Source organism: Archocentrus centrarchus, unplaced genomic scaffold (genome assembly GCF_007364275.1).
Source record: "Archocentrus centrarchus isolate MPI-CPG fArcCen1 unplaced genomic scaffold, fArcCen1 scaffold_26_ctg1, whole genome shotgun sequence".
NCBI classification, from domain to species: Eukaryota; Metazoa; Chordata; class Actinopteri; order Cichliformes; family Cichlidae; genus Archocentrus; species Archocentrus centrarchus.
Genome location: NW_022060256.1, coordinates 4,866,145 through 4,892,585, shown reverse-complemented (window position 1 = coordinate 4,892,585; position 26,441 = coordinate 4,866,145). Strand labels below are relative to the sequence as shown.

The 26,441-nt window shown below is 43.9% G+C and overlaps 1 protein-coding gene across 4 annotated transcripts in view; it reads left to right on the top strand.

Moving 5' to 3' along the window:
• LOC115775922 (ral guanine nucleotide dissociation stimulator) overlaps positions 1-26,441 on the top strand; it is a 63,393-nt gene that overhangs the window by 11,746 nt on the left and 25,206 nt on the right. Inside the window, exon 1 of one of the 4 annotated variants that reach the window (XM_030723445.1) lies at positions 5,574-5,882. The exons of 1 other annotated variant lie outside the window; for it this stretch is intronic. In XM_030723445.1, coding sequence (XP_030579305.1) covers positions 5,787-5,882 — 96 coding nt within the window. In that variant the 5' untranslated portion in view covers positions 5,574-5,786. Of the gene's footprint in view, positions 1-5,573; positions 5,883-15,090; positions 15,487-21,337; positions 21,653-26,441 lie in introns of those variants that run through there. 2 more of the 4 variants (XM_030723443.1, XM_030723444.1) reach the window with 2 other exon arrangements.

The window sequence follows — 26,441 nt, the reverse complement described above, 5'->3', positions numbered from 1 at the left end:
TTGGGAGAGGGACAAATTAAAAATATCTGTAAAAACCTCGGCCAGCATTCAGTGAGTCCAGCATTCAGTCCTGAGGTTTTTTTTTTTTTTTTTTTTTTTTAACAAGCAACAGGTTCAGCTTTATGACCACAAAGGGTTTGAATGTAGACCATAGGCTGGGTAATTTTAGCATGCACTCAGTCTTATCAAAGTCTGATTACAGCTTTTCTGAAATGTGTCAAAAGCAGAGCTGCAGTGGCCAGATTAAGGGAAGTGCCAGTAGCATTTAAAATAGTGTCATCTGCATAAAAAGTACTCAGCAGTTTTGGGTGGCAGAGATAATACTGACTGTATGTAGGGTAAAGGTTTGGCAGCCTTTTACGATCAAGCGTATTTACTAATAAATCTGTATGGAGCTGCAAAACACGTTTGATCCTTATAATAAAGATGACACAGCCTGTTAAATTAGCCTGTGAACATTACTGGTCGTGTAAATGATTTAACTACGAGTGACTACCTTCTTGCAATAGGCTAGTTATGATTATTTGGATTATTTGCTTTTTCTTTGCAATAATACCATCATTATGACATCATAGAACTAAAATAATGAAAACTGTTTTAACTTGTTTTATTGCCAACAAATCAGAACACGGAGGTTTCTTCCTGTTAAAGGGAGTTTTTCCTTCCCTCTGTCACCAAGTGCTGCTCATAGGGGGTCGTTTGACTGTTGGGTTTTCTCTGTATTATTGTAGGGTCTTTACCTACAATACAAAGCACCTTGAGGCGACTGTTGTTGTGGTTTGGCGCTATATGATTAAAACTGAGTTGAATTGAATAGTATATGCTAATGCTACAGCATTGTTTGGCCTGTTTGTGCTGTTGGCAAACTGATACAATTAATAAAAAATATATTAAAGTAAAACATAGGGCTGGTAGATCTTCTGTATATAAATAGAAGATAAATAATATGAACTGAAAAAGAAAATTGCCCATTTTTGTGTGTCTACTGCGAGGCTCAGGTAGGTCCTGGTCCTGCTCTACTGTATAAATGTAATTTTAGCCCATTGTTAGGTGGTTGCCAGGTAACGTGATGGTGTCATAATATTTAAGTTTTGTGGACATAAATGAGATGTTGTTTTTGCAAATTTAAATGATATAATGCTTTTATAATGGCATTCGAGGTGCATAAATACCAAAAAAAAAAATGGGTCAGTGTAGTCTGCTGGAGGTGGTTGCTAGGAAACATGATTACATCATAATATCTGATGTAGATAAGAACCTTCAGGGGCCTAGCAAGTACCCGTGTGTCGAGTTTGGTTGTTCATCTCCTAATTAGTGTATTATATTAAAAAAAAATCACAGGGAGAGAGAGATGGGTGAAATTGCTGCATGTAGCTCGAGAGCTGCAGGCTTTTATTGACCTGCAGGGTGAATAAAAGAGGCTCACGGTTAGATCCTAGTGGAACATTTTTACAAATGGCAAATGGGTCCGACTCCCACCAGAAAGATAATCATAAAACCGTTTAATGTGCTGATGATCTAAGCCAGCTAAGCAGACCAGAACACCATAATCTGCTGAATCACATGGTTTTGATAGGCCTATGAAGCATGCACCACAGTATTGATTATTGAGGGCTTCTTTATGCTGCTGGTGACTTGATCTAAATCCTGACTGCTCTGGCTCTAAAATGTGCTTCCCATAACTACCAGCATGATGTCATCCTCTGAAACAAACCAAGTTCACTTAAGTAGACCTGATGATGAAGCAAAAAAGTGGTGAAAGCACTGAAGTGGAAACAGACAGTTGGACTTGTTTGATTATTTGATAAGTGAGATAAAAAAAAAAAAGTTTTCACAGCTCTGAGGCTGTTTTTTCAGGTCAAAGCAGACTCGCTTCCTTTCTATCAGCATTTCAGCCATTTAGGGTAACAGCCGTGTGACCTACATACGACGACTTTGACAAGAAGTATTTTTGAGACTTTGCAGAAGCACATGAAAGCCTTGAGGTTCAGGCTGCAAACATGACAAAGATATTATATCAAAATGTCAATATGGAGTCCAGCTGGAGGGAAGGTGGTTCCCGATGGGCTCTGAATCAATCCTGCTGCTGTGGGGAAACCCACACCTACACACAGCGCATAAAAACATGAGACGCTCTGAGAATATGTCCTGTAAAGGTTTGTTTTATCCCAGCCTGCACCGGGCTGAGCTGTTCTGAATACTCTTACTTCTTTTTCTTTGTTTGTAACCCACAGCGACAATAACAACCTTGTAATTGCCTCGTGGATCAATAAATGAGCAGGTAATCGGACCATGTGTCTCCTCCGCTGTCAGACGACAGAGTCGCAGACTGTCGTCTGACGCCTCCGCTTTAAAGTGATAATCAGTGACATTTTCATTTTCATGCTGCTGCTTGGTAATTCAGCTTCAAAGCTTCAGCACTTACTGCTTTGATGCTTCAGTGACTCCTTTGTGGAGTAAAAAAACCTCAGATTGCAGGTGATGCCCGTAACAACATGTTGTATTTGGCTTTTTCCCTATTTATATGCCACCATATTGGGACCACGTAACTCTCCCATGTACGACTGAAAAATAAAGCATACATTTAAGTAAAAATAAAAAAGAATGACTTACTAAATATAGTAAAACCAGCAAAGCAAATATCAGATGACATCAAATGGGGCTTATCTGTTCAGTTCAGTTAAGGTTGGCTTATCTACTAACTATGGTCAAGTGAGTTGGCATGACTATAAAAGATGAGTGTAGCCACCGTGGCATCGCGCGCTGGTTTCAGTATTAGCATTTTTGCCTCTGCCGTGTTAGAGTTTGGAGCTGGAAGTGACCATATTTGGAGAGGGTGGAGAGCTCAATGCTATCAGCTAATGCTAGCATAAGTAGAAAGATGCACATACCTGCTAATTAATGCAAACTAATCAAAGTTCACTTCTTGCATGGTACACACAGAAAGACTGTAAGATGCTCCAAAAAGCACAAACACCACAAAAGTGGTTGAGAAGTCCAGTTCAGTGACACGAGGCCTATGGCTGTCAATCAAAGTGGCCACGCCCCTGACTCCAGTATCACCCTACGTTGTTAGAAAGGGGTAAACTCTCCATAGAGGCCAAAAGCAGTTCTTATACCAGGTAAACATGTTTATTTCTGCTGTAAAGTTGGAGATTGGGAGATGACTCCTCTTTATGCAACTAGAGGAGTGACTCTGCAGGCTTAAGGCACTCAGGTTATTTTATAGGTTGAGGTAAAGGTAGATGTCAGATTACAGTTTGCAGTCCACTGAATTGTGTTTTATTACGCCTCCCAATTCAAGAGCATTATCCTGGCTACGGCGGCCGCTGTAGGACGAGCAGCTCTGGCCGCCGTTTAGCTGTAGCGCGTGTAGGCTGTCAGTCCGCTGTTTGTATGTACGCGGTTCAGTGGCCGCTCTGAGTGCCTCTGTCCGAATATGTCGGGGTTCACATCTGTTTACTGCATGAATAAATATGCATGTTTATGCATCTGTTTGGTGTCAGAGCCCTGACTTCAGTCCAGAAGATGAGGCTTCTGGTGAGGAGGAAGAGGATGAGGGAGGAGAGAGTGCAGAGGAGGAAGGGGAGAGATGATGAAAATATACATGTGCAAATGTTAAATGCAGGGCCGTATTACCGACCGGGCGAGTGGGGCTGGTGCCCCGGGGCCCATGGATCCAGGGGGCCCAGGGGGGGGCCCAACAACAATCCAGATACCGATGTCGATGCTGATTGCGATAGAGCCCTCTATTCTAGGATCTTCTTTAGTTGTACTTCTTTAGTCTATAAGGGTTAACTGAAATGGGCTGGGGGGAGTGACAGCAGTCAGAGGGCCCTCGGCCACAGGACATAGGAACCAGAGGGCCCCTGGGCCATGGAGGACGGCAATCAGAGGGCCCCTGGGCCACGGGGGATGGTAAAGGGCCCCTGAACCACGGGATATGGCAACCAGAGGGCCCCTGGGCCACGGGGGACGGCAATCAGAGGGCCCCTGGGCCACGGGGGACGGCTATCAAAGGGCCCCTGAGCCACGGGATATGGCAACCATAGGGCCCCTGTGCCACAGGAAACGGCAATCAAAGGGCCCCTGGGCTATGCGGTACGGCGACTAGAGCGCCTAGGGGGACAGCAATCAAAGGGCCCCTGGGCTACAGGATATGGCAACTTCGACTGTTCTTGACTCTGCCAATTACGAACTGTGAAGGGGAACGGTCATTCTCCAGAATGGCTCGAATAAAAAATGAGCTCAGGATGAAAATGACCCAAAATCGTCTGAACTCCCTCTCACTTCTTGCAATTGAATCACAGTTTGTGCAACAGCTGAACTTTGATGAGTTGGTAGATGATTTTGCACGAAGGAAGAGCAGAAAGAGACTTTTGTAGGGGAGTGTGTGTCCGGGGGGGTGTGGGGGTGTGGGGGGTGGGGGGGGGGGGGTTGGTATGGGCTCGGAGCGGGAGGGGGGGAGGGGGGGAGGGGGGGCCCTTGCAATCTCCTTGCCCCGGGGCCCAGACCCACCTTAATCCGGGCCTGGTTAAATGTTCCTATATAATTTGAAAGAGCTCTTTGTGATCTGTAGATTAAAATAACTTATGAGGTGTACTATGTATGTGGCCAGTCTCGAGCCAGATCCATAGAACACAGTGATGTCCATCTGAGCCACTGTATTTGAGAAGGCGGGGCAACATGGCGGCTTCCACAAACTGGCGCCTGTTCCTGTGTATTTTTAATGGAGTAATTCTGAGTTTATGCATCAATTTATTGGAAGATGAATTACACACCAATCAATATATATTTATGAGTACAACATTCTTTTTTTTCTGGTAAATAACCTCAAAAAATTACTCACTGTACCTTTTAATATAAATGTGTGGCAATAAAAGGCAAAAAATGCAAAATTTCATCATCAGTGATTTCTGCAGAAGTCACAGTGCTGCCCCGCGTGCAGTGCAGGATCACAGCTTTGAGTGCCGAACGGCAAAGAGACCATCAAACATTTAATAATGCTCAACACCAAAAACAAAGACTAAGAGACAGACAGGACTTCGCTCTCATCAAACCCATAAAAGACAAATAACTTTTGGGATGAGGGCTGCTAACTCTGCAGAATGTGTGCTTTCACATTTACCGGCAACATTAATGAGAAGAGAGTCTGATTCATACATCAGCCTCTGAAGCAGTCACCGTGCTTCATCTTTAATGGGCTCACACAGACCGTCTGGCACTCCAGGAGCAAACCAGAGCCGGTCCTTCTCTCCTGATTAAATCGCTGCAGCATAATGAAGCAGAAGAGTCGGACGGCAGCTCGGAGGACCCTCTGTGTACCTGCTGCATTTCATTTCATTTGGCGAGGTTTTATTTTTTCCTGGCAGACGCATGTATGTGGTTCGGAGGCGAGTCGGAGCGCCTCTGTCTGCATGTGAAAGCACTGCGGTCGTAACACAACAGCTGAGTGCTGTTGGGCAATACCCCCAGAGGACGGAAAGACAGGAGGGCAGCTGCTGACAGTTAAGACGTTCCCTGGTGAGGAGGAGGAGGGGAGGAAAGGCGAGAAGAGGAAGGCAGGGAAACAGGGGGAGCGTAGGGTTGTTGGTGTTTGGGAAATGGAGGTAGAGGGATTTCTCTGAGGTGGATTTCTTTGCATACCTCTGTGATTGGGCTGCAAAGCGAGCAGCCAGACTGGGGAGTTCCTCCTTTTTCATTTTTTTTTTCATTTTTTTGGGTTTGATTTGTGTTTTTGTTGTGGGCAGTCGAGCGGTGGCTGCACGGTGCGTTCAGGGCACAGCATGGAAGCCAAGTCCCTGTTCAGCCTGCACAGAGCGCTCGCTCAGCCTGTCAAGATGTGCATGTTCGATTTCCCCGTCACCATCCTGGATGACCTGGTGAGCTCCAATACCACGCCACCACACTGCAGAGAGGTGTGTGTGTGTGTGTGTGTGTGTGTGTGTGTGTGTGTGTGTGTGTGTGTGTGTGTGTGTGTGTGTGTGTGTGTGTTGTATAGCATTTCTTAAGCTGTATACGTGTTTTGAATTGTGCACTTGTATGGCTGTAAATGATAGCTGTGTGTGTGTGTGTGTGTGTGTGTGTTGTATAGCATTTCTTAAGCTGTATACGTGTTTTGAATTGTGCACTTGTATGGCTGTAAATGATAGCTGTGTGTGTGTGTGTGTGTGTGTGTGTGTGTGTGTGTGTGCAGGGATAAAATTCACTGTTGTTGGTTTTTCCTTTTTTCTGTGTTGTGCCCAGAGAAGTTGAGTGTGTTACTGCAGTTTTGGCAAAGCTGCTGGTGTGTCTCAGTCATGCAGAAGGTCCTGTTTGGCATTAGTGAGAAGGAGCTGTACCGTCCTGCTTGTCATATGTCAACACAACTGGTGTGAAGATGCATATTTTCCAAAGCCTTTCCTAAAACTGGGAAAAGTTTTTAGTGCCTAAACCTGACAAGCAGTTTAAAGGGAAATGAATTAGTGAGTGGAAAAAAGAAAAAATGTGTGCAAAACAAAAAGATCTGAACAGGATTTGAACCTCGGTCTCCTGACTGAACGCCGTCCGCTGCTGCTCCTCCACCCCCCCAACACTGGTTTGGTAGGTCTCTAAAATGAAGCCCTTTCTCTCGGCAGTCAGTGTTGCTGTGGCACCCTGTGTATCATGGTGGTGTCTGGCCGGTGGGCGTGTTGGAAGTATTACCCAGTTGTAATGTGTGAACCTTGGTGTATATTTGTTTAAATGAAGGTTCTTCATACTGTGCACAGCCCAGTTTTGCAGGTAACATATTTAAACTGTTGACCTGCTTGTTTCTTTACCTTTTCACCTCATCTTCTGTCAGTCTGCCTTCAGGTGTTTGCTCTGCTGCCGGCTGTATTTCAGTCTGTCACTGTCTGACAGCACGGTTTCAGGCACTTTCTTCACCGGAGTTATTCTGTTTGAATGAGAACGGATGTTTCTTTTGTTTGTCACTGCCTAGCGTTGTCATTGTTGTAGAGTGTGTGTGTGTGTGTGTGTGTGTGTGTGGCTGCTATCAAACCCGTACACCCAGGAAACCATCTCCCTGCAGAGGAGGGCGCGCCCCTTGAAGTCCTGACATGTTTGGTCGTGTCTGTAATAATCCCATGGTGAATGTGGTGAATGTGTTCCTCTTAATAAAGTGTGCGACTGAAAGAAGATCCTGATTAAAATAGTTGATCTGGGAATTCTGTTTTATTACACACAGCCTGATATTACCCTTCAGGACTGCAGGAGCTTTATCTTCAACAGAAGATGTGCAGTAATATATTTTAATAGTTCTGCTTTTTCCTCTATGAGATCCTTAATTATTCTGTTCTTGTGTTACGAGCAGTTCAGTTTACAGACTCTTGGCTAAAATGAAGCTGCAGTTTCAGACATGCAGGTATGCATGTCGTGTGACTAATGTGGAAAAATGTGAGCTGGCAGCCCAACAAAAACTTATAATATAGTCAAAAGTCTGTGGTTACTCCAACTAAGCCACACCGGCTTTATCCACATCTTTGTGCCACAAGCTCAAGCTTTCCTCCTGTGTATTACAATCCCAGCAGCCCCTTTTAACATGCTGTTGTCCTCACACGACGCCCGCGGACCAGAGAACCAAAGAAATGGTTTTGCCACAGCCTCATCCCACAACTCTGGGATTAACTGGAACACCACCTGTGTTGGTGAGTGGTGTTTGGATGCCGCTGCAGCCACGCTATTAAAATCTTCCAGGAGAACAAAAAAATGGAGGAGACATCACAAACTGGATGGAATGAGTGTCCACATACTTTTGGCCATGAATGATCCTGTGTGCGCTCTTTCTTGCTGAATGTTGGTGTGTTGAGATTTGAAGTGTAAACTGACTGAAGTTAGTGATGACGGTGCCTCCTGCAGCTTTGTTTGGCAGATCGCTCCGCCTGTGGAAATACTGAGTTTGAACTTAGCTGCATCAGTTTGACTGGTTCCAGTCTGTGATTGGCCTTGAACAGTTTTTCAGCACCTTTTTTTTGAGGTAATATTGTTGTAGGAAATGTGCTCTAACAATGATATTTAATTAGATGTGATCCTCTGCTGTGCTGTCAGTGTGAGCGGGGGATATGTGCTGTCAGCTGATGGGCTCACCCCCTCTAACGCTCACTCGGTGTCTCGGCTGTAACACCGGATTGTGTTTCATGTGGCCTGAATTCTTCTCTGGGGTCAAACAGAGTCACTTGCGCTCCCTGCTGTCAGGACGTTGGTGTCGTGGTTGAAATAAAGTGCAGATGTGGGATCATAAAAACCACTCTTATTTACAAAAAAGAAGCTGAGGATTTACTCTGGCAGGTAAATTACGAGAAAGAATAAACTGATGAAATCACTTTGTATTTTCAAGGTTGGCTGAGCCATGGAGACTAGAAATGTATAACAAATATGTTATGATGGATTTAATTAAATGGTTTCAGGGGCTAAGAAAGTCACACCTGATGCACCGGCACATGCATGTCATGGTATGCTAAATTAAATATTGCCCATACAGGTGTTTTGACTGGTTAGACCTCAGGTGGAGGCTGTTTGAAGCACCAGTTGTGTTTCCATCCACCTGTACTGAAAGTGACGTGTATAATAGGGACACCGGGCAGCAGCACTGCTATACTTGAAGATCCCACCCGACCCGACACTCCTGTCCTCTGACTGTGAATAGTTGTGGTAGACGTGGGATGGACTTTCTTTTTGTTTGTTTGTTTGTTTGTTTGTTTGAAGGGGTTCTGAAGAGTGTATATGAAATTGCATGTTTAAGGCTCTGTACACCTGCACAGGTGTTTCCACTGACTGGATCCCTGCTCAGGTCGAGCAATGCTCTAGTAGTGTATCATTCATCTGTACTGACAAAGGTTTAAAAACAAAAACAAACCAAAAAAAAAAAAATCCCAAAATACCGGGTCACCTACACGTTACACCTGCTGGAGCTGCGTGGCCACACAAACCCATGAAGCTCCCAGCACACAGTTTTTGTGCTGATGTTAGTGCCACAGGAAGTTTGGAGCTCCACAGTTTTTGAGTCAGCACTTTTTTTTTGCGCACCTCAGCACTCCGTGATCCTGCTCTGTAACTTGACCTGGTCTGACACTTCATGACTGAGGTGCTGTGGTTCCTAAATGCTTCCACTTTGCAGTTTATTATGGATACAATACATGGCAAAAGGAGGTTGAACTTAAAGCGAGCCTTTTATTAGACTGCAGGCAGGGAATTCAAAAGCAAATACTAAACCCAAAATGAAACTAAAGACACCGGGAGACTCTGAAGACTATAAACTAACGACAAACACACTGGAACCTGGAGAACAGGTACAGGCCCAAACAGAACCGACAGAGGGGTGATTAGGTAGGTGGAGACAGCTGGGAAACACATAGCTGAACTGAATCACAGAGGACGAGACAAGGAAGCGAAACTTAAAGCAAAGCATCACATGAACTCACCAAAATAAAACAGGAAGTGAAATAACCAAACGGGGAGTCTTTGGAGATCGAACAAAGGCGACTGGACTTGGAGTTTTGTCAAGACGTTTCACGGCTCATCTGAAAGGCTTTTTCAGAACTGAAGAAGATAAACGGGGAGACGCAGACACAAACTGAGACCTCAGAAACACTGGGAAACTGACCCAGGACCAGATGTTGTGTTCAATGTTGACCAGAGCGTCTCCAAACTCCTGTAACATCTAATCTGACCACTCTGTGAAAGACATTATTGGCCTGTTGTTCCTAATCGAATGGCTCTTCCACCTCTGGAACAACAGTAACTTTCTGTATTTGTGGGGCCTTGCTGCCTTTTTTTACTGACCCAACACCCAGAATGCAAAGCTGTTCAGTGACTATAGCAGTATTTTATATTATTGCCCAGAATATATTATTTTCTTCAGTATAGTACTGTTTTTTTTTTTTTTTTTTTTTTTTTTTTTTTTTTTTTTTTAGCCTGTCATGTCTGGCATCTTTCACAATCGGAATGATGATCCGAATGTACTGATGTACCAAACATATTTGCTTTGACAAGAACAGCTCTATATGTTTCCTATAGGCTCTTCTTGTTAATGTTTGCAATTTTATTTTTATTTATTTATCTTTTTATTTAGTTATTCATGCCAAGTCTGACAGGCAACAAGGAAGGGGCAAGAACAAGAGGTGGGGGGGAGAAAAGGGGGGGGGGGGGGAGAAAAGGAAGAAAGGAGATAGAAAAAAAAATAAAAAAATAAAAGGGGTTGATATACTCACACACACACACACACACACACATCCATACACACACCCAGTATAGTACTGTTTAAAGGGAAACAGTGTATTATTGGCAAACTTTCTTCGAGCACCTTTTTCCTTATTTCCTATTAATGTTTGAGTTAAAAACTGAACTTTGATGCACTGCGATCAGCTCTTTTTTTGGGAACGTTTGTTTTCTGAAAACGGATGTGCAGCGACAGCCAATGATGGAGGAAAAAAAAAGTTTAACAGCGCTCAAATGTTGTGAGCTGTCAGTCTGTCGGTCGACTGAAGGAAATGTCTGCAGACATGTTGATAATGTTCACTAAGCAGAGCTGAGGCTCTGAGGCTTCTGACTGTTGCATTTTAGAGTCAACATTTAGACCGTTTTCAGAAAATAATGAGCACGATTAGTGGAGTGTTTGGTTGCTGGACAACAGTATGCAGACTTTCTTCCTCAGGCAGTCAGTGCACTTTTAGTCCTTGGCTCTTGGCTCCCACTGCGACCATGAAGCCGTCAGAAATGATCATCAGCCGCTGATGTGGATCGTTCAACAGGAAGTCCAGAGGGGCACACGCAGGCAGGCAAAGGTCCAAAAAGAGAAAGAAAAAGAAGCAGAAACAAGGCGGCATGACCAGACAGAAGGCTGGAAATCTACAGCTCAGATAGCACAATTGACGGTTTGGCAGGGAACTCAAGTGTGGGTATGTTTGCTAAAGGACCCGAAGAGGAAATTGGAAGCAGGTGCGCAGGTGGATGTGGAGGTGGAGGTGACGTGGAAAGGCAGGAATACACAGGAAACGTTTGGACTAAAATAAAGTGGCACAACAGAGCAGGAGAAGTCGTTTCTCCATCTGCTGCTGTGGTTTCTTTGCAGTGGAAAGTGGTTTATGCCCTGGCCTCATTAAAGGAAACAAACAGCACAGATTTTACTGGTAAAACTGTTTCCAGGCACAGCAGAATAAAATGTGACTTTGTTGCATTGTGCAGGTTTTGACAAGAAAGACAAATGTTTGGCATAAAAAGGGGGTTGATCTTTACTTTCATCACACATCTTGATTTTTCTCATGCTAGAAGGGGCCATATTTAGACCAAAGGGTGGAGCGCTAAGTTTGCAACTTAAGCTCAGTTAGAAAGCTGCATCCACTGGACACCTAATAGAGTAGCTTTAATGCCTAAACTCAACTGGGGAGTGTATTCTGAATTAATAATGGATTTAAAAATAATGTGCAAATCTGGTTTGTAAAACGAAATAATTTGCTGCACCATCAGCCCCTCCAGCCTCCACCTGCGGACCTTTTTTGCTTTCTAAAAGTTCAAAAATTTTCATTTTCAACACCAATCAGTGCATATGAGCGCAGACTAGACGTGTAGCCACGGTTTGGTGAACCAAACCCCGAACGGATCACACGGTTAGTGTACCAAACAAGAAAACTAAATTAATTAGAGTTCTGCATACCCTCTGTGACCCGCCTTGTGTTTTGTGGCCGGCTCGTGTGTTTCTGCTACTGTTTGTGTATGAAAACATTCTGTATGCACTGTATTTTTGTCATATTTTAATAATAAACACTTAGCAATGAATCAGGAATAAAAAAAACTGATGTGTTAATTAAATATTTTGCATTTTTACTCCCATGTCCAGTCAAACGCTCTGGCCAGCGTTTGCTCAGTGAGTGCAGGCTGTGAGATCACCGTTTACCTCATGAAGCATCTGCGGCTGTAAAACTTTTTTAAGGGGGAATTTCTCACAATTATTGAAAATAGATTTTAAGCCCTGTGTAGTATTTGTCATTTAGTTCCATTAAAATGATCTAAAAGGCACCAGCACCGCAGAAACAGTTGAGTGGTCCAGTTCATTGATTTGAATTAGCAGAAGCGAGGCCTAGAAGACGTGATCAGTTACAGCTGCCTGTGTCTGCTCTACCAAAATCCAAATGAGTGAGTTATATACAAATCAGTCCTGGCACAGTTGTCCTGAAGGCTGTTTGTTTGTACCGGCTTGTAAACATGTTTATTTCTGCTGTAAAGTTGGACGTTTTAACATGGGAGTCTGTGGGGATCGACTCGCTTTACAAGCCTGCCTCTAGTGGCCCCTAGAGGAACTGCAGCCCTGGAGGTTCCACTTGGTTACAGGAGTGTGATCCTGAATCTGCAGCTTTAGGGTTAAAAAACACAAGTCTGGTTTGTATATTTGTCATTGAAGAGAAGCTGTTCAAAGGTCAGTTTATGTGCAGTTGGGTGGGCAGTTTTATTCAAGCTGCTTTACCTGAACGTTGCATACCACTGAATCTTTGCACACACAGCTGCCAAATCTGTTCTGCATTGAGACAGATGTCAGAAAGAGGAGAGGAAGCTGCAGCCATTAATTTGTGCAGGTTGAACAGTAAAAAGAAACATCTCGTGCTGACAGAAGTATGTCACGTCAGAGCCACAAAAGAAAAAATCAAAACAAACGAGGCCTTAAAGTGAAGGGAACCGAATGTAAAGATGACACTCGGTTTGAAGATCAGTCGTTTAAAAAAAGCCAAATAATTTTTCTGACAATAGAAATAGAAAGAGAGGCTGGTTTATGTTGCTCTCGGTCTGTGTGACGGTTGTCAGGACGCCTCAGAGCAGAGCTGTGATCTCCGGGTGGCTGCAGTTGGCATGAGAAAGCATTTTTAAATGCCAGGAGCTCGGAGGAGCACCTGAATGGCTCTGCTGGCTGAAATAATAGCAGGGGATAAATCTAAAGGCCGTTAGAAGCAGCTCAGACCGGCGAGCTCTCAGAAGCTTATTCTTGTAGGTGTCTGTTACTGGGAGACTTTTTTATTCTCGCTGCAGCAGAAGAGACGAAGCTCTGAAGGGGAAACAAAACCTATCATTGAATTCTTGAAAAGTTAGATCTTATTAATCTGTGATTTTGCATTATAAGATTAGATGTACTAAACCTGGGAAAGGAGTGTTTTGGCTGAAACGATCGTTAGTCATCTGTGCAGAGAACACACTGTTTGTGTTTGTTTAATCGGCCGTGCGGTGACTGTGCTGTGTAGTTCTCATAAGCAGCTCTGTGCCCTCTGACAGGCCTAAGTCTATGAAAGCTGTGTGACTGTGATCCCATTAAAACCTGTAATGCTGCCGTCTAAGATGCTTCTACCTGTTTGTCATAAAAATATGTAGAAAAGAAGAGCAGCAAATCCAGGCAGCGTTTGTTTGTATATGGTACCAACCAAAGAAAAACAATTCACACAATGTAAAACAATCACACAACAAAACCATAAATAATCTGCTGTTAAGCTCCTAACAGAAATTAAATAGTTAGGAAACAGGGCTGTAGAGTTGATGCTTAATGGGATGAAGGATTTGGGGAAATGTTTGTTTTTTACACTTTCATAAAGAAAAATGTGGTCTTCTGTTTAATAATCGTGATTTATCAGATGTATTCTTTACAAAAACAAGAAAAATATTTACTTAGCAAGAAAAAAATGTTCTGTTTCAGAGAGCAGGTCCACACTGAGCCACATGTGACCAGCGTGAAAGAGTCTGGGGACGCTCTGCTGAGCGTTATGCTGCCTGCAGCATCATCTGTGAGGAGATCAGGGAGGTGGACCTGCCAGGTCTGGTGTTTCCTGCTGAATGCTGCAGGGTGCTGGTTTGTGAGCACAGGTCCCACTGAAGGACCTCGTGCTCCCCTCGTGGAGTCTGACTCTGACAGTTTGGTCAGAAACGCGTACACGAGTACCCTCTCGAGGTCATTCTGTGGGCTCCTCCTGTTCCTCCTCGAACAGAGGAGCAGATACCAGGTCTGCTGCTTGGTCGATGCCCTTCTGCAAGCCTGTCCAGCTCTCCTCATGTCTCCTGGTGTCTCCTCCACACTCTTCAGACTGTGCTGTGAGACGCAGCAGACCTTCTTGTGACCGCACCTGTGAAATTGCTCTTCTGGAGGCAGAGCTGGACTACCTGTGCAGCCTAAATGATCTGCAGGTACCATGTCATGATGCCAGCAGTGATAAGAACCCTAACAAAAACAAGTCAGGAGGGACAAGGAGAGAACAATGGTCTGTGGCCACCACCTGCTAAACCGTTCCCTCTTTGGGGGGGTGGCCTTGTTGTTGCCTCTTCAGTTCACCTGTTGTTACGCTCTTCAGCACCAAAGTGGCCAAAATTCATCCACAGTGGTTTCTGCTCCCTAACTGGACAGATTAATTTCCCTGAAATTGAACTACCTTTGTGTTCTGCTCTGAAGACTGAGTGTTCCCTTCATTTTTTAGCTTCATTTAACCAGGAAGTCCCGTTGAGGTCACGTCTGTTTTACCAGAGAGCTGGTCGAGGTAGTCCTCTGTTGAGAAATCTGTTCATGGATCGTTGTGTGCGCTCCGTTCCTGCCCTTTGGATTCGTTCCCTGGCTCCTTCTGCTTTATTTTGGATTTTTGTCTCATCATGTCTTTGACTATCCTCTGACAAAATCATGTGCAGACCTGCTGCTTTTTCTGCAGCATGAAATGCATGTAAGCTCAGACTGAGTCAAACAGCACTCATCTATGAAGCCGCCTCCTGCACTGGACCAACATGATCAAAACTGCAGGTGTGAAAGCGCCCCGAGGAGTCCGAGAAACAGGTTCAGTAACTTGTTTTCAGGTGGAGGCGTTTGGATTTCTTAAGGAGCTTCTTGTAGTCTGTTTTTATTCATTTTTGCAGATTGCCTAACGCTCAGATAGCTGCAGATGATGTTGTCGAGCAGGCAGTTTACCTGCAGGTAGTTTACCTGTAGGTAAACCCCCCTCCTTCAGTTAAACAGGAAATTCCTTTAAATTTGATTGCGTCATGTTGTGCTTTCGTTTTCTCCTAAGAGGGGTAATAACCACAGTGTGAGTGCCGCTGCCTCACGGTTTTGCTGTTTCGTGTTGTGGGGGGGTCGTTACTAAGCGGTTTCTCTCCACCTTTGACATACATGGACGGATGTGCAGCTTTTCTGGAAACCCGCTTTCTTTTTTCCCGGCATAAGTAAATTTTTTTCTAGTGTTCCTCGTGTTGTTGACACAGCTGGTAAAGTAAACATGCATGAGGCAAGCGTTGGCCCCCGGGGTCCGACCAATCTGTGAAGAGGGGAGTGGGAGCCCTGGAGTTTCCTCCACTGAGGTTCTGCTCCTCCGGGATCCTCATGTTTTTGGACTGGTTCTCAGCAAAGCCGTGATGTGGTGCTGGAGCCGGTGGACCTGCGGACTGCTGGCCGGGACGGGCGCCTGCTGGGATGACGGGAATTATTACAGGACGGTCACGAGCAAAGGAAGACAGGTTGGAGTTCTGAGTGTTTGCCTGGCTGTAGTGACACTGAGCTTGTAACTCTGTGCTGGGCTTCAGCTGAAGGATTGGCCACATTTAGAGTTTGTTTCATTTCAGGTGAAATAATGCCACCCTTTGACTGCTGAAGACGTTGTAGTGAAGAGGAAGTTTACACAGAGACGGGTTTATATTCCCGCTTAAAGTACTGGAATTAGTTTTCTTTCAAAATGAGTCCCAGAATAATGAAGTTCAGATTTAATGCTCTGGTGTGGCTCCCAGTGTGAAAAGCACTGACTCAGGATCAGTTACCAGTGTTTGTTTTACTGTTTAACCTTTGCTGCACTTTGTTGCACAAGGATCTGGTCATGCTCTATAATTTTTTAACTCTATTGGAGAATTTAGAAAGCCAGCATGCTTATTATCTGCTTACTGTGAAGCAGAGAGCAAATAAATCCCTTAAAGCAGCGAGTTACTCGACACTCGCAGCTGAACCGCGTAAATATTTCAGTAGAAACTTCAGCGGTTTCTAAGTGAAACGTGTGACGCATAAAACGGCACGCTTGACATTCTTCGGATAACAGAGCGAAAAGATTTGGATGATTTCAGGGCGTGAGAGGTTTGATTTTATTTTTTTAAGCTGTCACATATCTGTGCTGACTTCCTGTCTGTAATTCTGCTGTACCTTACATTAATTTGACAAAGATTTACTTTCAGACAGAAACCCTGTTAAAGGCGGCCTGTTGTGGGTATTTACAGCGCCATATTTGTGTTCTCTGACTTTTCCAGATTACCTTTGCATGATTCACCATGCAAAATAATCACTGTGTATCTTATACTGGGCCTTGCTGCAGCAAGCTGTTTCAGTGCCCTTCCTGTTTTAAAGCCCCTGCCTTCTGATTGGCTGCCCCTCGTAAGAAGAGGGATGGGTAGGTGGGGTTTCTGTGCCTGGAATAACCACACTGGGGTTTTTACTCTCACTGACATCACACAGAGTCAAGAGTAGAAAAATCTGTCTGAAACTGGCTCCAAATGTGTTAAAGGAGGCTCTGGTACAGATGCTCCTCCTGGATTGCTGGTAACAGCAGGAGCACTCAGGTCGGCTCTGAGCTGATCTGACTCCACAGTGCGACATCTCCGCAGTGCGCACCAACATATGAAATCCCTCCCTGTCTGTAATCAGCTCCCATTAGCTGTCATTACCGTGTTCTGGCTGTACATGAAGCAGCGCAGACGCCTGACCTCAGCCGTCTCAAACTCAGACAACAGGAAGTGAAGGAAGCCGACCTTTTCTCTGTATGACTCACACTCACTCAGGCCATCAGATTATAGAGATCAGAGCAATTTTACAGGTTTAATTATTGGTTTTTCTAATGGAAACCAGCGCGCAGGTGTGATTAAACAATGCCAGGATTGGATGAATGTGTTCTTTAGACCTCTCGTCGGTCCTCTAAGGTCGGGTTTAATCCCCGCGCTGTCAGCTCTGAGCTTTTATCGGAGACAGAGGGCGCAGAGTGAAGCCCTGTGCAGTTCTGCAGACCGTAGACCAGCCTCTGTGTGCGTCACTAAAGTTGAGTTTTACAGATTTAAATGATTTCATTAGGAGGAGGGTGTTGGAGGTACATTTTTTTTCTTGTATTATTTAAGTTTATTCTGATTTATTGGCTTGTTATTTTCCTCCTCTTACATAACTCGATATCCAGTCTGTGTCTGGCTCTGCCTTTGGCTTTTATTTGTTTCAGATTTATTGTTTGTGGAGTGTTGGAGGAAACATTGTGCGCCTGGCAGGAGCCTAGGGTAACCACCCAGCTCTAGTGCCTTGCTAAATGGCCTCCTGACAGGAGGGATAAGGAACTTTCTGCACTGCTCAGTGTCACCAAGTCTAAAATAAGCTGCTGATGTCACTGCCCTGGTTTTAATTTTACCCTCATCGGGATGGGACTCTTTCTTTGGTTGGTGACGTTTGGATCTCCTCCTCACATATGTGTGTAAAATGTTTTTTCTGGGTCAGGGGTGCAGCCTCTCAGTGTGTGTGTGTGTGTGGTGGGGGGTGCATGAGTGTTCCTGTGTGAGAAAACAAGAATGTAATGCGGGCTGTTAGCGTCACCCTCCTCGGGGAGCCGTAGAACATCAGCCGGCCCGCAGCAGCAGCACAACATCCTCTGGTGTTGATTTCCAGCAGATGGAAAAAGAGCTTTAGTTAAATCGCAGCAGACTCGGAGTTGGCCGGCCCTCCGGGCTCCGTCAGATTTCTGGGATTCAGCCCGCGTGGGTTATTTTGTAGGACAGATATTAGTACCAGCGCTTTTAAACTGAAGCTTGTGGCTGTTTGTTATTCTGCACCTTTCTGCTGCTCTGCTCTCTGTGCAGATCAGACAGGAAGTGATCACATCACCGTCCAAACTGTCTTTCAGAGCCATCTACGATCCAGGTCAGCCTTGGTTTTAGGACAGAAACAGACATTGTGGTGGTGCTTTATGCAGCCCAGTAAATATGACCTGAAGTTTTTATGCTGTTTTTGCAGTTTAATAATGAGGACTCGTGTTTATGCTCTGATATTGGAGCCCCGGTAGAGAAGCAATATGATTACTCTGGACCTTCTTACTGTGAGGCAGCAGTGCTGCCCACCGTGCTGCTCAGGAAGTTCAAGAAGAACTCGAGGAGCCAGGTTTGCTGCTGCAGGTTTCTTGATGGTAACTTAAGTCTGCACGAACCTTTAGAAACCTGCAGCACTCGCTCGCTGCTCTTCCCCTGGTCGGGCAGCTGCAGATTTCTGAGCGATGAAACGCAGCCGCTCGGTGCTGAGAGGTCAGCGAGGTCAGACGTGTTTGTGTTCAGCCTCAGCTGGTGCAGCAGATGTTTTCCTTAAATTTTCTCAATCGCTTTCACACCTGTCGGTGCCTTAGCGTGGAAAACTGTTGGGTTGTGTCCAAAAACATGTAAATAATAAATTTCATGAAAGTTTAATAATGTCACAGTTAGATAAAGGTTTTGTTCTGCTGGTTAAAACAGGCTGCGGTGATTTTTAAAAGCTTGGCAGCAGCTTGTTCTCAGTGTGGTGGGAGGCGTTTGTTCCTGACACTGACCAGTAGGGGGCGGTGTTAGATGTTAAATCTGCAGAGGTTCTTTTTCTGGTGGCTTCCCCTAAATCTCCCCCCACGGTGCATCTGTTGAACCAAAGCGAAAACATCTTCGGTTTACTAACGGGGACTTCCTGACGGTGCTTTCAGGAGCTTTCTGGGGGTCAGGGAGGTGTTTGTTTTTATGCCGAGCAGAGCGGCAGTGCTTTGAATAGGTGCGTACAGGATAACATTATATGAAATGCAGATCTTTGTGTTGAGGTGGCTGCAGTCAGGATTTTGTTTCATTTGCTGTAACTGTTGTAGGTTTGGTGAATAAGCTGCTCAGATTTTAATTTGTAATTTAGATGATCAGTTTATTTTGGAAAAATGATTTGAGCTTTTCAGCTGAGGATTTGTTGCTTTTCTCTGTTTTCTCTCAGTATAATAAGATCAGATAAGAGAGCTTAATTAAAATAAAAGAGCTCAATGAGTAAAAAATCTAAATAAAATGCTATATAAAAAACTGAAAATAAAATAATACAGTACCTCTGTAAAGTAAAAGCTCAACAAATTATTTAAATCAAAATAAAATGGAATAAAAAAGCTTACTCGGTGCAGTTAATGTAAGCTGAGAAGTTTTTATTTTAGATACACACAATAACACTTTATATTGTTTCCACAAATATTAGAGAAGATTCAACCCACTCACCAAAAAAAGACACCCCCACCCCCAATATAATTAAATAATAACTAACTAATTATAACTAATAATAACTGTAATCTCAGTAAAACTGCGATATTTTCTTGGCTGTGTAAGGGAAATCATTAAATGTATCAATTTGTTTAAAATAATCCTTCTGTATCTTGTGCATGCAGCCCCCAGCCTCTCCTTCTAATCCAGCTTTCTTCCTGTTGGCTGCCCCTGGAGAGGCACAGGGGGTGTGGCCATGGTAGGGATATCCACCCTCACTGACATCACACAGAGCCAGGAGTGGGGGTGCAGTCTGAAACGAGGTGTTTAGAGCAGTCTGCAGCCTGAGCTTTTGACTGTCACACACACTGACCTCATTATTAGAAACTTTGGCCAAGTTTAATTTGAAAATCCAGCGCTGGAGCTGTGTTTGAATTTTTGCAGCAGTCCATCAAAGAAGCTCCGATCAGATGAGCTTCCGCTGGGCGATTGATAAGGACGGCTACATGTCCAACACTGGTCTTAAAATTGGCCCAAAGAGACCATACATGTGCTCTGTGAATCAGCTGACTTAAATATTTGTTTATCAAAAAATCCTGAATGGAAAATGTGCTGACAAAGTGAATTCATTTAAGAGTAATTTTCTGTTTTTAAAAACTATAATTTTAGCCATTTCAATTAAAAATCTGTCTTCAAAAGTTTTAGACTTTTATCACATTTTATAGTTAAGCTCTTTAATAAAGGTGTGGAAACCTGGAAAGCTGGACTTCAGTGTAACGCTGCAGTCGAAGGTGGTGAGAAGCTTTGCTCTCAGCAGACTTCCCTGTTTTCTTTTCCCACCGCTCCCGCTGCCACAGTGAAAGCAGGAGCAGCACACCGCCATCATTTCCCACAGGCATGACGTAAGAGTGGGGGAGTAGTGCTGCCTTCAGGGCCGCCTCGCACACTCCAGCTTCCTACACAACAGCTCTAAATGTCAGCGTCGCCCCAGGTTATTACACTTACCTAAATTTAGGTGGGATTGTTAAAAAATTAGAGGTAGCTGAAAACAAAAGTAAATTCTGGACTTTTGGGGGGGGAACTAACTGCAATGATTTTCTAACTTTACAAAACCAATTAAAATAAAAACGCAGATTAAATGTTATCAGGTTTAGTCTGTTACCTTGCATGACGAGGCTTGGGTGATTGTGCTTATGTAGATTTTAGGATGTCTGCGTGTCTGTGAGTCAGTATGATTTTATTGTAATACCCAATAAAAACACACTTTTTTCCTAAATCTTGCCCCTGACAGAGATCGTCCACATAATAATAATTAAAAAGACTAAAACTGGCACTAAATTGAATAAATACTAAACTAAAACATCTTCAAATAATAAAAAATAAACTGAAATGAGCAACTTTGGAAACTAACCGAAACTAAACAGAAATAAAAACAGAAAATTTTAAACTTTAGGCACTGAGTGCTAACAGCCATAAAATGACTGACTTTATATCAGGTTACTTTGTTGATCATATTTTTCTACAAAGGACATAATATTCTTATTTAGCGGTGCCTTGAGAGTTGTGTGTTGGAGATAGCTGTGATATGTGATATGCACCAATTTACCAAAAGAGACAGACTGACAGCAAAAAAGACAATTCTCAAAAAGTTACCGATATCACAATAAAATTGTTACTGTGATTTTATTTAATTGTATTTTATTTTTTGAGCACAAAGTAAAATCTGACATGACAGCCCCAGTCTGATTTTATGAAAGTCTTGTGTATAACATTTCAGTTAATAGTGCGTCTTTATACATGAAAAAGAATAAAAGTGACTTGTTCCTTTTATTTACCTTTAATTATTACATTTTAAAGATAAAATGTCGGTAGTTTTAGCAGCAACTTTGTAAACGTGTAGCTAGTTGTAGTCAGTGTAACTACAAGTAAAGTTTTTAAAATGTGGGATCAAATACTGAAAGTGGCATTTTAAACCTTAAATTTCCCTGAAGGCATTATTCGTGTCCTGGGTGTTCGGTATGTCCGACGGTCGTGAAGGTCCCGCGGGGCTGGGGGCGGGGCTTGGAAAAGCCCCGGTGTTAGTCACTGCCGCGATAAACTGCGCTGAGAGGGGCGGTGCAAACAGAACCGCGTTAACCTCCGGCAGCGGCGGCAGCAGCGGCGGTGTGTGTTTGTGTGTGCGCTTTAAAAACGGTAAAAATGTCGCCGCCGCGGGTGTGACCGAACACTGCGGGCATCCATGGTCTATTTCCCGGGGATGCAAGCCGAGGCGCGCAGCGTCAAACCGGGCCAGCTGGTCGAGATGTTTGACTCTTCGTGGAAGGTGCGGAACATTTGGGACGGCGTGAGACTGGAGGTGGTCGAGGACCGCAGCCCGGTGGTCTTGCACAGCTTCACGCACCTGGACCCCGACCTGCCGCTGGTGGAGGTGAGGAGGAGGAGGAGGCGGGTGAAAAGGGAAGGAGAGGTCCGTTAGCTGATGCGGTTTGTTGTGTTGCCATGGAGGAGGCTGATCGGGCGGATCCAAACAGGTTTTCAGGCTCCAGGGTGGTGATTCAGAAGGAGTAACACAACATTTGTGCTGTTAATAAACTTTTCTGACCGTTAAAACAGAGATTTATGATTTATCTGCTTTATCGCTTCATATTTTAAAGCTTTATCTGCTTTTACACCCAGAAAACGTGTTTAAATCGGCATTAAATAAGCTTATATACAACATGGTGAGTCACCCAGGTGATGCAATGTGCCATAAACACACTAATCCTGTATTTCTTAAGCCTATAAACAGCTTACCATTATAAAGCTGCTGATTGGCTGCGGTCTACAGTGTTAATACAGCCACACAACAAATATAACAATACAGGGAAATCTAATATGACTGTTGTGGTGTTCCTTGGCAGGAGAGTACAGTTACAGGATGACTTGCTTTTTTGTGTTGTTGTTGGTTTTCAGCCCTCCCTCTGATTCTGTTTGATACTGAAACCCTCCCGTGTAGGTGTCACTGACTCAAACCTCTCCAAATGTCATGAAATATCAGCACGAGAGCCGTCGTCCTGTTTGTCATATTGCAGAATGATGTTTTTCAGCATCGCTCGCTTGTGCTTTTAGGGGGGCTTTCCATATCAGACAGTGAAGTTTCTGCAGTTATTACAGGAAGTACTGCCGTATGAAAGCTCTTTCACTGATTGGTCAACAGACTGACCAGAAATGAAGTTCGGATTTTTGTTTTGGTTATTGAATGGATTACTCAGACATAAATGTGGCCAGCTATGGGAATCCTTTGTATCAGTTAGAGGAAGTTCAGGTGAAGAATAATGTGCTAAATGTGGACATGATTACTCTAATTACAGAGTAATCTGTAGCTCATTACCCCAGCTGTTTAGTCATTGTTTGGCTGCATTACATGAGCCTTATTTTGTTGAGCTGCCAACCTGAAATAAACATTCTTTAGTTTAATTTCACAGAAAACTGAGGAAACCAGCAGGTATTCACGTATCAGAGCTGCAGCCAGTGGATCTGATCGGGCTGCAGTGAAAGTGAGTCTAAGAGCACAAACACAGATGCAGCAGAATGATTTCAGAGTGTATAACATCAGAAACGCCCTCCGATCCGCTGGTTGTGGACCGAGGTCCTCGGGTTCCTGTGAGGATCCTTCTGGTCCTGCAGGTTCTGGGTCGGGCCTCCGTGGATCGGCCCAGGTTTGAGTGGATGCTCGATGAGGGTGTTTAGACCCCCGCTGTAGTGGGTGACGTCATTGTTTGCATTTATCATTGTGCACTGGCACGCCTGCATCACTGGGGCAGCAGTTAAACAGCATTATGTCTGCCATGAAAGATTACAGCCTGCTGTATTTGTCCTTTTGCTAATCAGTATATTGTGTTTGCACTACTTATTACTAACAAACAGACTTATCAGAGCTGCTGAGGACTATTTATATTTCCAGGAAGACACAGCACCATTAACCCTCTGAAGTCTCAGTCTAGGTGATAAAACTAACCCTGCCTTACCCTAACCCTACATTTGATTAAGGCAAAACTAACTTTAAAAAAAAAAATAGTGAGTAGCTTGTATGTGTCAGAATAATTAGCAAAACCTGGGAGCACAAAAATGATATATTCTGATTGCTTAGGGTTAGTTAATGTTGCTCACTGAGCCCTCAGAGGAGTAATCGAGCATTAGGCTCTCAGTTGTGTTCCTAAGGAGCTGAATTGTGCTGTTAGTAGAGCTCAAAACATAGCCTGTACAGAAAAGATGGCTGTAACCGCTAGGTGGCAGTAGAAATACTAGCTGCTCTTGTTTCATTATAGAAAAGGCTTAAGACAGTCCCTCACAGACTTCTATACACTCTGACTGTTCTGCGCAGCCAGAAGAGTCTCCCCCTGCTGGCCATTACACAGAATGCAGGTTTAACTCTTCAGACACGGAGCGGCTGCGTCCTTTTTTACATCCTAAAAAGATGTTAGAGGACTGAACAAACTGCAGACCCAGTTCTGAAAAAGTTACTGTGTAAAATATGTTGATGATGTGTTTTCTATGAGATCAGCACCTCATTGCATTCTGTTTTATTTACGTTTTAGACGATGTCCTGACTTTTCTGGAGTCGGGTTTGTACTTTATATTCTTTTAAAACTTACTTATTAAACTTATTGATATGTTTGTTGTTATTTTTTTTATTTGTTGTTACACCTGTAGTGCCGGGTCGTACTGCGATCACTTCTGAAACTGTCCCCTCAGTGTATGAAGATCAGTGTATTGTTAATGTTTTCATGTCTCCAACTTTTTATTTCTCCCTGCTGAGCTCTCACCTTTAAACCCAAACTCACAGTGTTACAGTTTTGTTTCAGTCTATAAAAATGGCCTTTTTGCTGGATTAAAGGACCTGTTTCCCAGTCTTGTGCTCCCTGCATCCCGAATGTTCGATCACATAAGGAGGGGAGGATGAGTAATCATATTTATGGGTCTTAAACAGAGCCTGGGATTGGATGGTGATGTCACCATGGTGACAGAGTGGTCCAGTCTGTCTGTCCACCTGGATTACGTGTTCTCTTTTTTTGCTCTCTGCTGTCATCGTTCAGACCGGACGGTTATCGGAGGCTCGTTATTGAACCCCGTTTGCCTCGGTTTGGCCCCGCTGGTCTCCCGTCCCCGGCTAACCAGTTCTGCTTCGTCCCTCTGCCCTAATCTAATCCTCTCCTCTAACACAATTACCTAATCCTCCTCCTGCAGAGGCTGAGGGGTTTCCTCCACAATCGCTGCCTTTATTCCCCTCCTGCTGCACAATCCGTGAATGTTATTCGATGCTGAGGTTGTGTTGCAGCATGATGGGGTCACTGGGGCTGATGTAGTGCTGTCGGCGGTCAGGTTGAGCCATTTGTTGATCCCTCTGGCTCTTTGTAACCAGCAGCATCAGCCTCTATGCACCGTATCATATAGCTGAGAGGATTGAGTGGCTTTGAAACGGAGGCGTGCCGTGAGGTGAAATTACTGCTGTGTGACACTAATAACAAAATGATGCTGTACTGCATCATGGCTGGATGATCATTATGGCAATTAATGGAGATTTGGGTTCTTTTTTAATCAGTGTTATAAAAATGTCATAAATTATGTATACCTGCATAAAATTGAGGTTCGATGTGCTTAACCTTCAGGTGACCGGGTTACATTTGTCGACCTACTTCTGCAACTCTTTGTGTTTTGTTTTGCAGAAATTGAGCCACTGATGTGGCAGGGCTGGTGGAAAGCCTTTTTTCTACTCTGTAATAAAACAGTTGCACTCATGCAGCGTTTTTCCTGGCTCAGAACGAGCCTCTGAGGGGTGACTGTGCACGTAACCACAACGTGTCCACGTGTAGCTGAAGACGATGGTCTTTGTTACTTCAGTTAGCAGACGTTTTTGCATTTTCTTGTGATTTTTTTTTTTTTTTTTTTTATGCCATTTGATAAATAAAAATGTATTTAAGTCCTGAGTATATTAAGCCCTAGTTTAAAAAAACCACTGGGTAATAAGAGATCAGTGGTAGTAGTTCTTTTTTTCCTGTATGGAAAATTAATCAGGAAGCAATAATGGAAACCTCTGATTAATCTCACTTTTTAACCTTCCTGGCTTTTGTGATAAATTTTATCATAAAAATGTTTCCTATCTTGGAAGAAGAGAGGCTGCAGATGCTTAACGCTCGGTCATAATGAAAATGGCTCAGCTGATGGAGACGAATCGAGCTGCGTTAAATTGTAAACTGAAAATCGTAATTAAGGGCATCGGCACATTTCATCATTCACAGATGATGGAAACCGTTTAGATGTGATAAACACAAATGGAGCCGTTAAAAAATGCTCCCCTTTAAAACATAATGGGCCATTTTAGTCCCTAAAAATAGCTTGGTCGCTGCAGGGTTGGATTATTTTGGCTCTCTCAAAAAGCTAAAAGCATTCATGAACTCAAAATTGATCAGTTAAGCAGAGTCTAACCTAAACTCTGTGCTGCTGTCCTCGTCTCCGGCCTCCTCGTGTCCCTGAAACGATGATTAACAAAAGCCGAGTCTTAAAGTTTTCAGGTGTCAGGACGTCTGGTCCTGAACTGGTTCCTGCACGGTTTGTCTGTGTGACAGTTTGTACCGCAGCTCTGCGAGCATCAGGCTTTGTTTGACTTTATGTAACCACTGTTTTTCCCCTCTATAATCTCATTTTCACAGGAGCCAAGTCACAGATGTAATAAGCCAAACTGTATACAACAGTGCATTCAGGCTGAAAATAGTCATAATTACTGATGATGCAGTCCGTTAGCAAACCAGCAGGATTAGGGGCGAGCCTTTATAAAACTGTGCTGAACAAAGGCTGCTGCTTATGGAGCCCGTCTCAAGAGGACTGAAACAGTGAGCACTTCAAACTGTCGGCTCATTCAATTACAAACGAGTTTGCAGAGGGAGCAGAGGACAGCAGAGAACGAGGGAAGTAACTCCCAGAGCCGAGGAGTCTGTGCACCTGTGAGCTTTACAGTATCTCAGTCAGTCGCTGCTCGTTCATAGATCCTCCTCCTCCTCAGTGTCTTCTACTGCAGGAACCAGGAGCCTTCAGAGTCCTCAGAAACCAATTTTAGGGGTGTTTTTTAGTTCCCACTTCAGTGTAGGCAGATTTTAGTGAGCGATCTGGATGTTTTGCAGCACCAGCAATCAGCATGTTTTAAGTAATCAATGTAAACATCAGCTGTTGAGAAACATTTG